Here is a 13,967-nt window from a genome sequence, read left to right as displayed (position 1 = left end):
GATCAAACTTGTCCAGAGACCTCAAACGCAGCTTTTGAAATAAGATCTTGTAAGGTGCACAACATGCCCAACCCCCTCTTCCATCGTGTTGGCCTAAGCTCCATTTGCTCTTGATAAAGCTTGGGGTTTGTACGTTTTAACTCCTTCTCGGTGCGGTAGCCATAATCAACCCATCTAAACAGGCCACCTGAAGCATACTGAGTAAAGGAAGCACGCTCCTCTCCGTGTTCAATGCTGGTGTTTGAATGTTCTAGGACGGCGGACGGCATAAGGATGGTAGATCCTGCAGGGAACTCAATGGCCACTTTCAGGCCCCACACCACAAAGTGACCACCCTTTTTGGCATTGAATTTCCCTAAAGACTGGATGGCGCACCAGCCATATGGACAGTTTTTGATATCAAAATGCGGGATGGTGCAAACCACAGACCCTAGGTTGAAGGTGGCCGCCGGAAATATGCTGCGGCGAAACAGTCGGACTAGCGTGGAGTCATTGGCGAATATCTTATCCATGTACAACTTATAGTGGTTGTACACTTTAGGGCTCCATGTAGCAAATGCACCTGTGGATGTGTTTAAAAACAGGTTCACAAAACAGGCATAGGGGTCACTTACTGCTGGCAAAACTGGCCATTCGTTGAATGCTTTCCGACTGCAAGAGCTTGGCAGTGATTTTGGGATGGCGCTGGACGCGGTTGAGTGGAGAGTGTGTCCCTACACCGTGTGTAACGCCGATGTTGAGTGCGGGATAATGACCACGATTTTCTGAATAGTCTTCGTGTGTAAACGCTGTGGTGTGTCCGGCCTCCCTCAGTAGATCGAATGCTTCCTCCGTGGCACGTTCGTATGCAGGGTCCTTAGGACGGCCTGCCAGAACCATAAAAATACGTCCGTCTTCAGAAACAAACGGGACGGGGGTGCTATAGTGCATTAGCTTTAACTCCATCAAACTGAACAGATCAGAACAGTTGTAACTCACCATCCATCCCAAGGTATAATGCGGAACCCAAGGGCCTTGATGGCATCCAAGCTATATAGGTGACTTTTGTGGGGTTTTGTCGGTTTAGCACCATAGGCGCCTTGCGTGGCAGGCAAAGCGTCAAGCTTGACGTTGAGAGCCTCTGGCTGGCAGCTGGGAAGCATGCTTAAAAGACTGGGTTTTGGTGCGTGTCCGTGCTTATTGTATTGTAACGTCCGCTGATACTTGCGGCTGCGATGACTGTTGGAAAGCCCATCGTATGGCCTTTTCAGGCTGGCGGTTTGCACGGATGGGTCTCGCTGAGGTAACAAAAGCGAAAGCTTGGTCGACGATTGCGAAGGTACAATCGGCGGTGTCGACATATCGTCAACCGATGGTGTCGACGCATCGTGGGCTGACAGCATCGACTCGCGGGTTGACGGGGTCGACGCGTTGTGGGCTGACGTCGTCGATTCGCGGGTTGACGGGGTCGACGCGTTATGGACTGACAGCATCGACTCGCGGGTTGACGGGGTCGACGCGTTGTGGGCTGACGTCGTCGATTCGCGGGTTGACGGGGTCGACGCGTTATGGACTGACAGCATCGACTCGCGGGTTGACGGGGTCGACGCGTTGTGGGCTGACGTCGTCGATTCGCGGGTTGACGGGGTCGACACGTCGTGGATCGACGTCGTCGATTCGCGGGTTGACGGGGTCGACACGTCGTGGATCAACGCCGTCGGCGTCGACGTATTGTTCGTAAACTGCGTCCAGGTATCGTCCGTCGACCGATTCTTCGACGCATCGTGGATCGACGGCGTCCAGATGTCGTGAACGGATGGCATCGACGTATCGTCGGTCGATGGAATCAAGACATCTATTGACAAGTACGTGAATGGGCAGATGACGAGTAGGCAAACATGGTGACTCACCTTGATCCAGATCTAACAAGTCTGTGTCCTCCCTTGCATCTGCTGCCCGCCAGGCAGAGATCAAGTCAAAAGCCAACGGATCCTCCCATACCTCAGGCTGACACTGGGCATACACCCTCCCAGATCGTGTCTGCTTGAACAGATTTCCGATTTAAAACTCGGTATATGCATAGAAAAGTTTCCAAGGACGTACCGTATAGCGCGCCCATTGGCAGGCCGACATCTGTGCATGCAAAAACCGACGGTGAGCAGGGTTCTTGCAATCACGACACGCCCCAGCTCCTGCGTTGGCTGGCAGTTTGACAGACCCGGCCCAGGGGTGATCCCTCGCCTGGCAAGCCTCTAACCAACGCGAGAGCTGGGCCCTGTCGCGTTTCTGATATACGAACGTTTGCTTACCGGTGGGACGGGTATTTATACGAACGCAAATGAGGGGAATGTTGAACCTCATTAAACAGATCAGGGGTCAGGTGATAGGGGTCAGGTGACGTAGGTGGACGCGTCGCACCCGCGACACACTTCAACTGCTTTGACCTCAGAACACCTGGTTATACGTCAGTCCGCTACAAACACAAACACCGCAGAGTAATGCAGGTCTCAGGAATACTACCCAGGTGCGTTATATTTCATGCATCCCTTTTGTAAGGCCAAATTGACAATATAGTATTGAAAGTGCTGCAGATTCTATCTCACAAACCGTCTAAACAATAGCGATGGGATTGTCAGACTGCAAAGGCTGAGGAGGAATGTAAACCGGTACGTTAATGCCATGGGACGTCAACGCTGCTTTCAGCTGTTGGCTCCAATGCCTCTCTTCCACCAGCATAATTGCTGTGTTGTGTTCCTGTCTGACATATGTCCTCAACTGCTCTTCTAGACCCTCCACCACCAACGTCAGGTATGCAGAGCGTCGTTTGGAATTCTTCACAGACCTAACCAAGTTTTTCACCGCCTTTTTAGTTGACTGGGCCTCCTGGCGTGCTGCGGCAAGGTCCAACCATGCCGTTCGAAGCTGATCCTTATAGGCCGCAGCTTCTCTTGTTGCCTCGATGGCTATTTCACGCCGAACAGTAATCTCTGCCTCCAGATCGCGTCGGGAACGTGGATAGGCCCTGTTCAAGCCGATTGTGGTTTTGTGGCGAGGAACCTCGGAGGAATGGTCTAATAAAGTGGATGTGAGTGGTCTCAACCTTTCACAGCAATACTGTCAACTTATGAAACGCACCATTCTTTTCAGGCATTTTGGATACAACCGGCTGGTCTTCGAGATCGCTTTGGCACGTTGATCCAGGAGTATCACCTAGTTGAGTTTGGATGGTGTAAGTTCAAGTGCGTTCGTGATAAGATTCTATTTACCAAGGCCGTAAAAACTGTAGTTGGGCAGACCATCAGTAACGTCAAGCCCTACGGGTGGGAGGTCAGGGTAGGTTATGCTGAGGTTTAACAAGGTTTGTTTACTGACCTGCATTCAGAGTTGACAGGTACTTTTTAGGTGCCTCATCGTCTTCATCTTGGTTGTGCTTCCTGAAACTTTTTTTTGGCGATGGAGTCTTAGGCGACAGCAGGCGGGATGGTAGACAATTGTCAAGAGTGTTGGTAGACATGTTGAGCGGTTCAAGATAACGAAACCACACAAATATCAGACTGATGGTTAAGGGAGTGAGAGAGTGAGACAAAAGGTGAGCAAACCTTTGGAATAACTTTGACGCCTCCTTTTTATGTGACGCGTAGGTTTGTTGTTGTCGACGTGACACGACGCGAATTGTTGATTGACCTCGAACGCGACGCGAATTGTTGATTGACCTCGAACGCGACGCGATTCGTTTGTTGTGGCAAACATGGCAAATCAAACTTGGGGTATAAAAGCAAGGTAAGAGACGTTTGCTTGATTCTGAATCCACAATGTCTCATTCTTCGATTGACCCAGCTTTTGCATCACAGCCTGTTTCTCGTGACGTGGACCGCCCAACTGGTACACAGCTGTTTATTGACAACCTGGTTCACCGATTCAACCTCACAAGCGACCACAGTGCAGATCTCACTTTTCTTTATCAGGTAAACTTGTTTTTTACATAACGCCTACATCAAACTGCTTCTAACTCGTAAACCCGCAGATCTGTACAGCCGTGCCTGAAGAGCAACCTCCTTACACCGAAGTGATAAGTCGAATCATGATGTTGGCCTGCCAGTTTGGGGCCGAAGTTCGTCTGCATAAAGCACTGACTGCCACGCAAACACATCTACAAGGACTCGGGCAGCTGAGCAGTTTTTTGGCTGATTATGAGCTGCAAAAAGATGAGAACTTTGTGTTATCAAACGCACAAAAGGTGAGTCATTGTTTGCCTTTATGAACACGGTGGTCTGAGCCAGCTTTTAGATGGCCATTAAATCAACCTGTATCAAAGAGCTTCTAAAGCCCTCTAGACAGTCCTTTAAGACGCTTCACATCGATGTTGAGGTGCGTTCTTTTCACTTTAATTGGCGGTCTAAAACAAATGCATTTGCAGGCAAAGATGAAAAAAAAGCCCGCAGACAATTACCTTGACAACATCCTGAATCGGCTGGGACGTGAGGCCAAATGGATGGCGCATATACGAACCGTTTGTACGATTCAGAGAAACACGCTTCGAAAAGAGGTGTGTGGTTGTCCGGTTTACCATATGCCGTGTACTGATGTGTGAAATTAAAGATCATACAAAGCATAACTCCAGGCCCAAAGTTTACTTCTGTGCAAGAATTTGCGGCGGGCCTCATTGTGAAATATCGTCTGCCTACGTCAGAGTCTGGTGCAAATTCCAACACAGCTTACCTCTCAAAACATGTGTTATTGGTGTGTCTTCAATATTTCTGATTCAAAAAGTTTCACTAACGTGGCAATGTAAAGCGGCGGTTTTTCTGGGACCATTCATCTACGTTTTCGGCCTTTGAACTTGAGAAGGATGACAACAACTCAGAAGAGGAGAACAATGACCAGGATTTTGGAACACCAAGCACCGACAACTCTAGCGATTCGGGTCATTCTGCTACCAAAAAACGTAAATTGCAAAAAACAAACATTCCCGCTGGGAAAACTCGCGGTCGGGTGGCTGATGGCGAAGACTATTGGTCCAAAGTTGATCAATGGCTCAAGAGGCTTGACGATGAGCTGGGAGATAATACAGCTGAGTTGAAACAGTCCGAGTTTTCTCTTGTATTCTCAATGAGTTATGCTAAGCTTGTGAATAGATTTATTGCTGAATGTCTGGAGATGGACTCTCTCAGGACCAATAAAGGCTTAGATTTCTCAAGCCACCCTTCCGAGCGCTCTTTTACCAGCCCTAGCAATGTCACATCCGACCCACAACCCACCACTATACAGTCCTTTCCTTCCAATTCTTCTTCGAGGCTGCCTGAACCTCATTTAAATTTTGGTAATGCAATTGCTCAATTATTTAGTGGTCCTTCAACAGGTAGACCTTTTTAGCCACTAGACTCCACTACAATATAGTTATTAATTATGCGGAAATGTATGTGTAAACGCAACTAAATCTGAAGTTGATGTTGAGAACATGTAGCCCCTAATATTCAGTTTGCTAGTGTTTGGCACCGGTGATCATTTGATCAACAGCAACGAGTTATCGCTTTCATCTTTTCCTCCATGATCTCGCACAGCGGCACCGTGTTTTCCGCCGTGCATTGTTAAGAGATCCAGCCCTTTCATGTACTAAAAGCCATGCACTGGAAAGATCCAGATTCCCAATATGTGGGAACGCGTTGAGCGGCATGGTTGGGCATAGTTTTTTTTTGGTGACTGACATTTGATTTGTAGATCGCGCACTGGTGCAAGAACCTGCTTATTGCTGAGTATTTTTAGACAGCTATCCATGGCGAAAATTACTTATTTTAACACCACAGGTTCAAGAATATGTGCTTTGAAGTTTGACAAGGTCCAAGAACACCATTGCCGGAATCGATAGCCATCGTCGACACCATAGTTTGGCTCTGGAGAATGGGTGATAGTTGGATGCGCAACACAACATCGTCAACGCCATAGCCGGAATCGATCGCCATCGTCGACACCATAGTTTGGCTCTGTGGAATGGGTATTTGTGGATGCAATAACCCAGTGAGTACTTTATAGGATAGACGTTAGATTAGTAGTTATTTAGCTTCAGCTTCATGCTCAATATATGGTGTTTTATTATAACCTAATCTTGTATGAAAGACCAAAAATAAAATTTCACAATGATATTATACTGTGAATACATATGAAAAGCCTACAAAAAAATATGTATTTGCTAGAATGTGGCTGACACAAACGGTGCTTGGCACTTATGTGGCAGCCACATGAATTTCGGCCTGTTGTGTCACCCACTGATATCGGATGGAGGTGGCAGACACATGTTTATTTGTGTCTGACATACATCGGCCAAACACATCCAAAAATGTGTCCAGCGGCCGCCTGTGTATGTTCCGACATCGGCCGTGCCATTTCATTCTTGCCCTTCATGTTTCTGCAAATGTACGAGTTCAAAAAATCAAGAAGATGTAACAGAGATCATAGCTATTGATCCTGAATGGTCCATGACCATGCACCATATCCAATGTTGAGTTCACAAAAATCGAACCTGGAATCCTGCATGAAGGAAATCTAATCAATGCCCGATGACAACTTCAAGGTCTTCGTCTGCTCGTTTTCGCTTACAGGTTTGAGGCTTCATTACAGAACATGAGCAAGTGTGCACTCTTCCTGTATCGTTCTGAAGGGTTTCGATCCTTTTCTCAAGCCGTCGAATTGAAGACACCATCTCGCGCCTCTCTGCCGCAGCTTCTTCTAGGAGACGAGTAATCTTTTGCTCCAAAGTGGTCGATGGGATACCCAATTGGAATTCAGACACCTGGACGCCTATGTCGGACTTCGATGGGATCGGCGACACCTCAATTTTATGAGAAGGAGAAGCAGCAGCGGGACATGAAAGCGGGTCCGACAGTGACTCTTGGTCATTGTCATGTACACGCGCATCAAGCTGCGCCGTAGACTGGAGGTAAGCGTACGAATAGGCTTGGGATCGTGGGGGTAAATGTTGGATTGGAGGTTGTTGGACCTGTTGTTGAATACGATCAAAATCGACATGTTGGTCTGTACGCGAACAATGGGGGAAAGGAGCAACCGGTGATGAGGGGGTGTCCTTGGAGGAGGAACTAGGCGATTGAGGATATTGGAGTTCTTCGTCTTCAATGTAAATATCGTCATCATTTCCCGTACGTGTTTCCTGTTGCTCGCATGTGTGGCCCGTCAATTCACGTCGCGCATTAATAATATTGGCATTGTAATGCGATGGTGACTCCACTGAATGTGTATGTTCTTTTGTTACTTGCAAAGATAGGATATTTCCTTGTTCATTGTGAGATTGTTTAAGTGAAAAATTTGTCGCTATGAATGCTATTCAGTAAATGTAGGATGAGAAATATAACTTGGAGTTGGGAGTACCTATGGTTCCATGATGGGATGGTTGCGGGTTTGAGATATCTCGACAAGAAGAACTTCTGTGTTCTTTTCCTCGATGTTAGTAAGGAATATTTAATGAGCATTAGAATGAAAACAAGACGGACTTTCTATTACGTTTCCAGCCAGATTGCCATTGCTTGTCTCTGCCTTCAGAGACGGCTCCATTATCTCACTCGCGGTAACTCCGTTTCTTCCCACCTTCTTCCATGCCTTCCATCCTTCAGTAATATAAAACGAGGAATTGTTCTTCCATTGTGCTCGCTTTTGATCTAGCCTATACTTTACGTGTAACATCGGGTGGGTTTGGACTGGCCTGCCAGCTTCGTCGTTCGCGTGGTTTGCAAGGACCCATTCCTGCGCCTGACGGATCCAAAATATGAGGTGGTATTTTGTTTGATGTTCCCTCTGACCGTGATCGCGGGGCTGTGTGGATGCAAGTTCACAGCCTGGCTCATCTTTTATCGCCGCAATATCTCCCACTGTCCCAAAGTCGTTGGAAGGTGGCGACGAAAGAAAATAGACAACATATGGCCATATTACGCCATTGACAGTTATTTTCTTTCTTCGGAAGGTGATACCAGACGCTGATATTTTATGAAACTCTGCATGATAGATGGTTTTGGCCTATCTTACCGCGCACATAATCATCACCAGCAGTATTTCTCTTCGGTGGATTTGGTACTGTCTATTACGTTTGTGGGGAATTATTTCACTTGTCACATCATATGGACATAGGAGCCTACCATAGGTGTCCTGTGTATCTACCAGTAGATACTGGGTCTCGACAAGTGCTTGTCCAAAATTGGCTAATTTGGTGATGTTGAACAATCAACAAACGTGGGTATCATTCAGTAACAGCCTGTGAGAATGAGTGTAGGACGATAGATATGAATAGAGGTGTTTTATCGAGAAATTAAGGTATCTGAGATGGTCCACAGTTGTAGGGATTTCCAATTTCTATGGAGAAACTGGCCAGGTTAAGTCGGATAGTAGTATAGGACGAAAACGAAACAGTCACACAATGTTGTTGGGTAACACTGCTCAAAACGTGGGAAGATCGCAACGTTTACATTACGGCGTCACTTATTACTATAGTATTAATTCTAAACGCTGTTGGCGACAGTCCAGGGGCAATGTGAAGCACCACTAGAGTCCCATCTTTGGTTGTTAACCAGTGCATCAAAGAACCGTGATACGCGAAGAATAGATATACAGTGAATCATATTTTCTGTAGTCGCTCTGATTAACATATATGAGACAGGGACAGCCAATGTCCTGAATGAACAGAAAATCAAAGGCCTAAGTGAATGAAAGGAACAATATACATCAAAGGATAATTCCTCTTTTGCATGTCAATAACGGCCTCATGTAGCGCTTCTGCTCCTTCTCTCATGTTTGCATTTTCCACCCCATTCCTAAAGAAGTGCGAATAGACTTTGGTTGAAGCAGCGGCTGCCGCTCCGTCCATTACGCTCCACATCGTACCAATCACAGATTGAACTCCGGAGAATTGCATCCCAGCAGCAAGGTGGATGCATTCGTCAGGAACACTCGCATCTCCAGCAGAGGTAAGGCACGCAGACAAGAAGGCAAACTGTACGCGAGAGAGATCCAACGCCATCAGTTTGGATAGTTTTAATTTGCCATTGTTGAGAAAGAATGAGCTGTTGAATGGGTATTCTTCGTCTTGATACGCGTGGCACGATAGATGGATGCAGGAATGATCTGGGAGTTTGCTAATGACTGGATATATATCTGCTTCCTCCCCAATTAGAGTTGTCAATTGATCGGGGACGTAATAAAAGCGTTTCTTCAGAGCTTTAATCTCCTTCTCAACAAACTTGAGTGGTGTGTAACCGGGGGTGTTTGGCAGACCAACAGCTAGAGCTTTCACGGGAGAAGAAGGCGATTTTGCAGCACGGATGAGCGACTGGATTGATGGGATATACGAGGAGACTACAAGGTCGAGCAATCCGAGCTGACCTTTCTCACATGGAGAAGCAGCGTGAAGTGGCAAAAACATCGAGGCGCCGGTTGGATACCACCACACACGTTTCCGCTCTCCGGTGCGCTTGAGGTAATCCAGAAGTGGAAGTGCCATCCCTGTCCATAATCCTCGTAGAATGGGCTTGAGATATTCGTTTTCAAAGTCTTCCGACGACAGTTTACCACGTTGGAATTCGTGTGTGCCAGATCGTAGCGTCTCTGCCCAGGCCTGGATCTCGTCTCCAGATAGTTCAGGTAATGGTAAATGATGGAAAACAAGGTCTTCTCCATTTGAATGGATAACAATCGCATCGCATCGAAGAGAGTAGGGACTAAGAATGACTATACATCCGTTCGCGACGATAGGCTTTAGATCATCCTCGTACGACTCAGAAAGGCCGAGTACATGTCCAGTCCCTTGCAGCTCAGAGTGCAGCGTAGACCATCTATTTGCTGAGCTATGACGCGATGCATCCATATACGCCTCCATATATTCCGTTTTGAACTCGCCCAACGCTCCTAGATCCTTTCTGACCTGGTCGTGTCCCCCCAGCTCAACTAAGCTGTTTATAACCTTATTGAAGGTACCTTGAACAGAGTCGTTGAGGAGAGAAGCGACTGGATTGGGAGGAACGTGCTTCATGAAATCTTGCATCTCCTCCACAGTCCTTGGCATTATAGATCCGTGGCCTGTTTGTAGAAGATGCTCTGAAAGCAATTTGAATTCGCGTTGGCGTTCGTCCCCGCCTGGAAGCATGTGTCCCACCTTGAGTTGTAGCGACTGTGTCCACATAATGTTGCGCCCTTGTTCAAGGCGTGAAACTGCATCGATCACATTATTGCGACTCAGCGCATAGATGGCGGCTCTATTTGGGATGGAAGCCTTTTGAGATGACAAGAGTCGATAATGCTCCGGAATGCGGTTGGACAGTGAAGCCAGCGTTGGTAAGATCTCAAGAGCGAGAAGCAAGGCGTCTTCAGCTCCCTCCGAGGCATCAGAAAGTTCCGCCGTGTTAGCCCATTCAATCGCCGCATTTAATCGCAAAGAGGGCCACGTCGAGGATAAAGCTACCGATACGAAATGCGCAATGGCGTCATCGCATGTTTCGGACCGTCCGGATTGATAGTGCTGAACCAACAGCTGGCCTAGTTCCAGCCCACATTGGAAACGATACGGGGAGCCCTCTGATGCCTTGTCAAATGCCAGCTGTGCATGATGAAGCGCTTTTTCGAAATCCTCAACATTTTTACCAAGGCGGAAACGGCATAATAGTGCTTTGGAGAGGTAGTTCTCGACTCGAGATTCTAAATGCAGAGGACCGGAAAAGTTCTTCCTGGACTTTTGTATAATGGAAATCCCTGCATCGACTCCGGACAAATCCATTTGTTTCTCCGCTGAGACGGCAGTGAGAAATCCGATAGTCGATTCAGCGGGAATGCGAGAGTGTCGCCCGATATCGTTATCTGCAGCCGTAATGGCAGTCTGTACACTTTCTAATGCCGTACGCAGATCCACAGTACCATTTTCAACTGCCAGATGACGAGAATAAAGGATTGTGGCGAGGTCGATTGTATACGGAACGCGAAGCGGATGGGAAGGGTGAAGAAGCCCTAGTGCCTTAATCCCATGTTTAACAGCCTTGTTCAAGTCATCGATGTCCATTGTCATTTTGAAGCGTTCGGATAGCGCCAGAGCGTAAAGTCGATGGCCTGCAGCTGTATCAGCATCGTAAGCTTGGCTTCCTGCATCTATAGCCGCCAGCGATTGGGAACACATCTGACCACGGCGCAGGGCACGATGCAAATCTTCCAGCTCTCCCTGGTGCACAAAACGATCATAATAGGCTAAGCCAAGGACGGCAGTGGCTGGACTGGAGGTTGGTTCGTCTTCGGTAAGCGCAAATAAATGGTCGATGGCATCGTTTAAGCTATCCAGGTTCCCTGTGCACCGATAGTGATCAGCAAGACACATACCCATCTCAGTGCGGAGAAATTCCATGACTCGAGACGGAATTCCAGGCAAATCCTTGCAGATCCCCCAAGTTTGCCTCAAAACCGCCAAAGCGGCATCCAACTTGTCAACATCTCCAAACTTCTGGACGAGCAAACGTTGGCCATACGCCCAGCCGCGTACAATTGTTGGAGCTGACCTTACTCTTGGAACATCTGGGAGCTGAGATAGCCTTTGTAGAGCGCGGCTAGTTCCGTCGCAGCCTGCTTCAAGGGCATCGCTATCCCATGTCACTTCGTATAAGTGGAGCATGTTAATGCCGATTGTTGACTGGATGAAAGGATAGCTGTCGTCGTCCTCAGGAACGGTGACAAGATGATCATACAGTTTTTTGATATTGGTACGTATCACCAGCTCGTTTGTCTGATAGAGTCGGGTGACGGCAGTCAGGTTCATTGCAGCAAGGTCATTGTGAATGGGTGGCTGCTCAGATTTGGTGGTGCTTTCCGTATCTGATGATGCTAGCCTGGACTTCGCCGATGCGTCCAAAATAGAGGTAAGTGCAGAGGTCCCGAGCCTACCCGCCTTCGACGACTCCGGAGAAGAAGTAAATGTAGTAGAATCATGGCCGGCCATTTTGTCTATCATCGAAAAGGCATCTTTAACCATACCAAGCAGATCCCGTACACCCTCTTTTGTGTATTCCAAAGAGTTGTAAAGTGGGCCCTCCGCCGTTGGACGTTCCACCTTCCGGAAATCACTTGCAATGGTAGCTGTTGGGATCTCCTGATTGGCGAGTTGAGGTATCTTACTTTGAACGTGCTGCCATTGTCACCGCAATAAACAAATAATTAGAATAACAACAAACCAGTGTTGTAAACTTAAAATCACAAATTTACCATCAAGTCGTCGAAGATTTTCACAAGTTCAGACAGTGCAGTCTCCGGGGTAGTTTCTGGTGGTTGAGAGCGAGCATTTGCTGCAGGGGTATCATTGGACGGTGCACTGGTGGTATTGGGAGTAGGATGAGACATCATCTGCATCAATCTCCCAAGCATCGCGAACTCAGGTGCTTGTGCTATGGCAGGATCCACATCACCAGGAATCGAAACGTTCATGTCATTTTCGGATCTACCAGCACGCTTTCAATGTCAATAACACAATCATATCTATGCAAATTCGAACTTACTTTTCGGTCTGGGGCACGACATCGTTGTGCTTCGTGTTGGATTCAGCGTGGTGGTCGTTGTTGTTGGACATACTTGACGCTTCGGTGATAATTAAAGGTCCGATGCGTGCTAGGTAGGGTTCTGTTCAATATATACCAATCACGCTGGTGGAGTCATGACTGTCAAACATGAATTTGGTGTTGATGCTTGATTATGATGATTGATTACAATTTGTCAGGTGGGCAAGTCCGTTGCGATTCCTATCATAACTAACTTGGCATGGTCATCAGATATCAAGCAGTCACAATTATATCACTGAATTGGATACAGCGAGGAGACATACCATTTAGCTCATATAGTCATAATGACTCCAGTGCAGGATTCGTAGTACTAGGTCACTGTTGGATCCAAGTTTGGTGACAGTGGTCCCCATTGTCGTTGCCCATACTAGTCCCATATTCAACAATTCCCCAGGCAGCTGACACTTCAGCGCGCGCAAGGCCCAATGTCATTTCTAAATTCTGTGTATCATTAGTTTATATTAGCACTCTCCGGGTTCGTCATGTTTGCAGATGCCATGTGGAACCCAAAGACAGTTTGGCGTAGTTCATTCTTCTTGCAATTGAGTAGCAAGTTATCAAATTGATGACATGTACTAGACAGTGGCAAATCCTCTGACGTGGAAGTACTTATATATATGTTTGGGATCAAAAGTCGGACTCACCGGCAGCCAATTGGCAACAGATGCTCTTTTCGGATGATATGGTCGTACGACCACAATTACCATTCAGTTTAACCATTAAGAGGCTGCTTTGTTGATTTGGTTGGCATTGATATTTGATACTTTGAGCGCTATTTTGTTGTTGGATTGTGCACAAACGTTCGAATTGTGGAGAGTCTGGTAGCCGAATTGTGCCTGAGATATACAATCAGCGTGAAGAGGTCTCTTTAAGCGCTCAAACTCACCGCCCGCTGCCATGTGAAACTTGTGCTGATTTTCCAGCAGCGAAATCGTACCCACCCTATAGTCAGTCGTTCTCTTGCGTTATGAGTGTGGTGAATGCAACGAAAAACCACGCGATAGTTGTTGTAGCCAGCCTCAAGAATGCCCTTCTTTTTGCTCCCTTTTGTTGATTGAACCGACCCTCATAGATAAGACGCGACGTTGACAGTGACCCCAGGACCCTGGAAAGTATAAATTACGTTAAAGCAGATAAATAATATGTTGTTCCTGGAAAACGGGTACGAACGTGTGTGATGCGCGGCTATACTTAACCAGATGCACTTGTACTCGACAGGCGTCCAGTAACACTTTATTCTCGCAACGTTCTCCCGAAAATATTTTGCTGCCGTCCATCCGGAGCCACAGCAAAGGCGAAGGTGTCTTGAATCAAAACCCGGGAACGCAGCCGGAGGCAATTACTTATCAGTCATTTCACACCGAATACGTCACCAACCAAATACTTCTTGCCATTTCACCCTCA

The 13,967-nt window shown here is 47.2% G+C and overlaps 5 protein-coding genes across 5 annotated transcripts; 1 reads left to right on the top strand and 4 right to left on the bottom strand.

Annotated features, from left to right (window-relative positions):
• Positions 1-2: 2 nt before the first annotated feature.
• Positions 3-1,802, bottom strand: JR316_0010407 (uncharacterized protein; the record flags this gene model as incomplete). The annotated part of the gene is made up of 3 exons (XM_047896075.1): positions 3-562; positions 615-919; positions 979-1,802. The coding sequence occupies 3 exons, from the start codon at positions 1,800-1,802 to the stop codon at positions 3-5; spliced, it is 1,689 nt and encodes a 562-aa protein (XP_047744120.1).
• A 787-nt stretch (positions 1,803-2,589) lies between these two features.
• JR316_0010406 (uncharacterized protein) lies at positions 2,590-3,493 on the bottom strand (the record flags this gene model as incomplete). The annotated part of the gene is made up of 3 exons (XM_047896074.1): positions 2,590-3,050; positions 3,115-3,189; positions 3,352-3,493. 3 exons carry the CDS (start codon positions 3,491-3,493, stop codon positions 2,590-2,592), a joined length of 678 nt encoding a protein of 225 aa, XP_047744119.1.
• A 298-nt stretch (positions 3,494-3,791) lies between these two features.
• Positions 3,792-5,352, top strand: JR316_0010405 (uncharacterized protein; the record flags this gene model as incomplete). The annotated part of the gene is made up of 6 exons (XM_047896073.1): positions 3,792-3,944; positions 4,004-4,216; positions 4,267-4,347; positions 4,397-4,525; positions 4,579-4,719; positions 4,774-5,352. The coding sequence occupies 6 exons, from the start codon at positions 3,792-3,794 to the stop codon at positions 5,350-5,352; spliced, it is 1,296 nt and encodes a 431-aa protein (XP_047744118.1).
• A 1,171-nt stretch (positions 5,353-6,523) lies between these two features.
• Positions 6,524-7,542, bottom strand: JR316_0010404 (uncharacterized protein; the record flags this gene model as incomplete). Its single annotated transcript, XM_047896072.1, has 2 exons — positions 6,524-7,302; positions 7,482-7,542. The coding sequence occupies 2 exons, from the start codon at positions 7,540-7,542 to the stop codon at positions 6,524-6,526; spliced, it is 840 nt and encodes a 279-aa protein (XP_047744117.1).
• Positions 7,543-8,668: 1,126 nt separating this feature from the next.
• On the bottom strand, positions 8,669-12,574 carry JR316_0010403 (uncharacterized protein; the record flags this gene model as incomplete). The annotated part of the gene is made up of 3 exons (XM_047896071.1): positions 8,669-12,136; positions 12,214-12,445; positions 12,504-12,574. 3 exons carry the CDS (start codon positions 12,572-12,574, stop codon positions 8,669-8,671), a joined length of 3,771 nt encoding a protein of 1,256 aa, XP_047744116.1.
• Between the last annotated feature and the right edge of the window lie 1,393 nt (positions 12,575-13,967).

Source organism: Psilocybe cubensis, chromosome 10, assembly GCF_017499595.1.
Source record: "Psilocybe cubensis strain MGC-MH-2018 chromosome 10, whole genome shotgun sequence".
Classification (NCBI taxonomy): domain Eukaryota; kingdom Fungi; phylum Basidiomycota; class Agaricomycetes; order Agaricales; family Agrocybaceae; genus Psilocybe; species Psilocybe cubensis.
The sequence above is the reverse complement of the archived record's forward strand: the minus strand, read 5'-3'. Positions and strand labels throughout refer to the sequence as shown.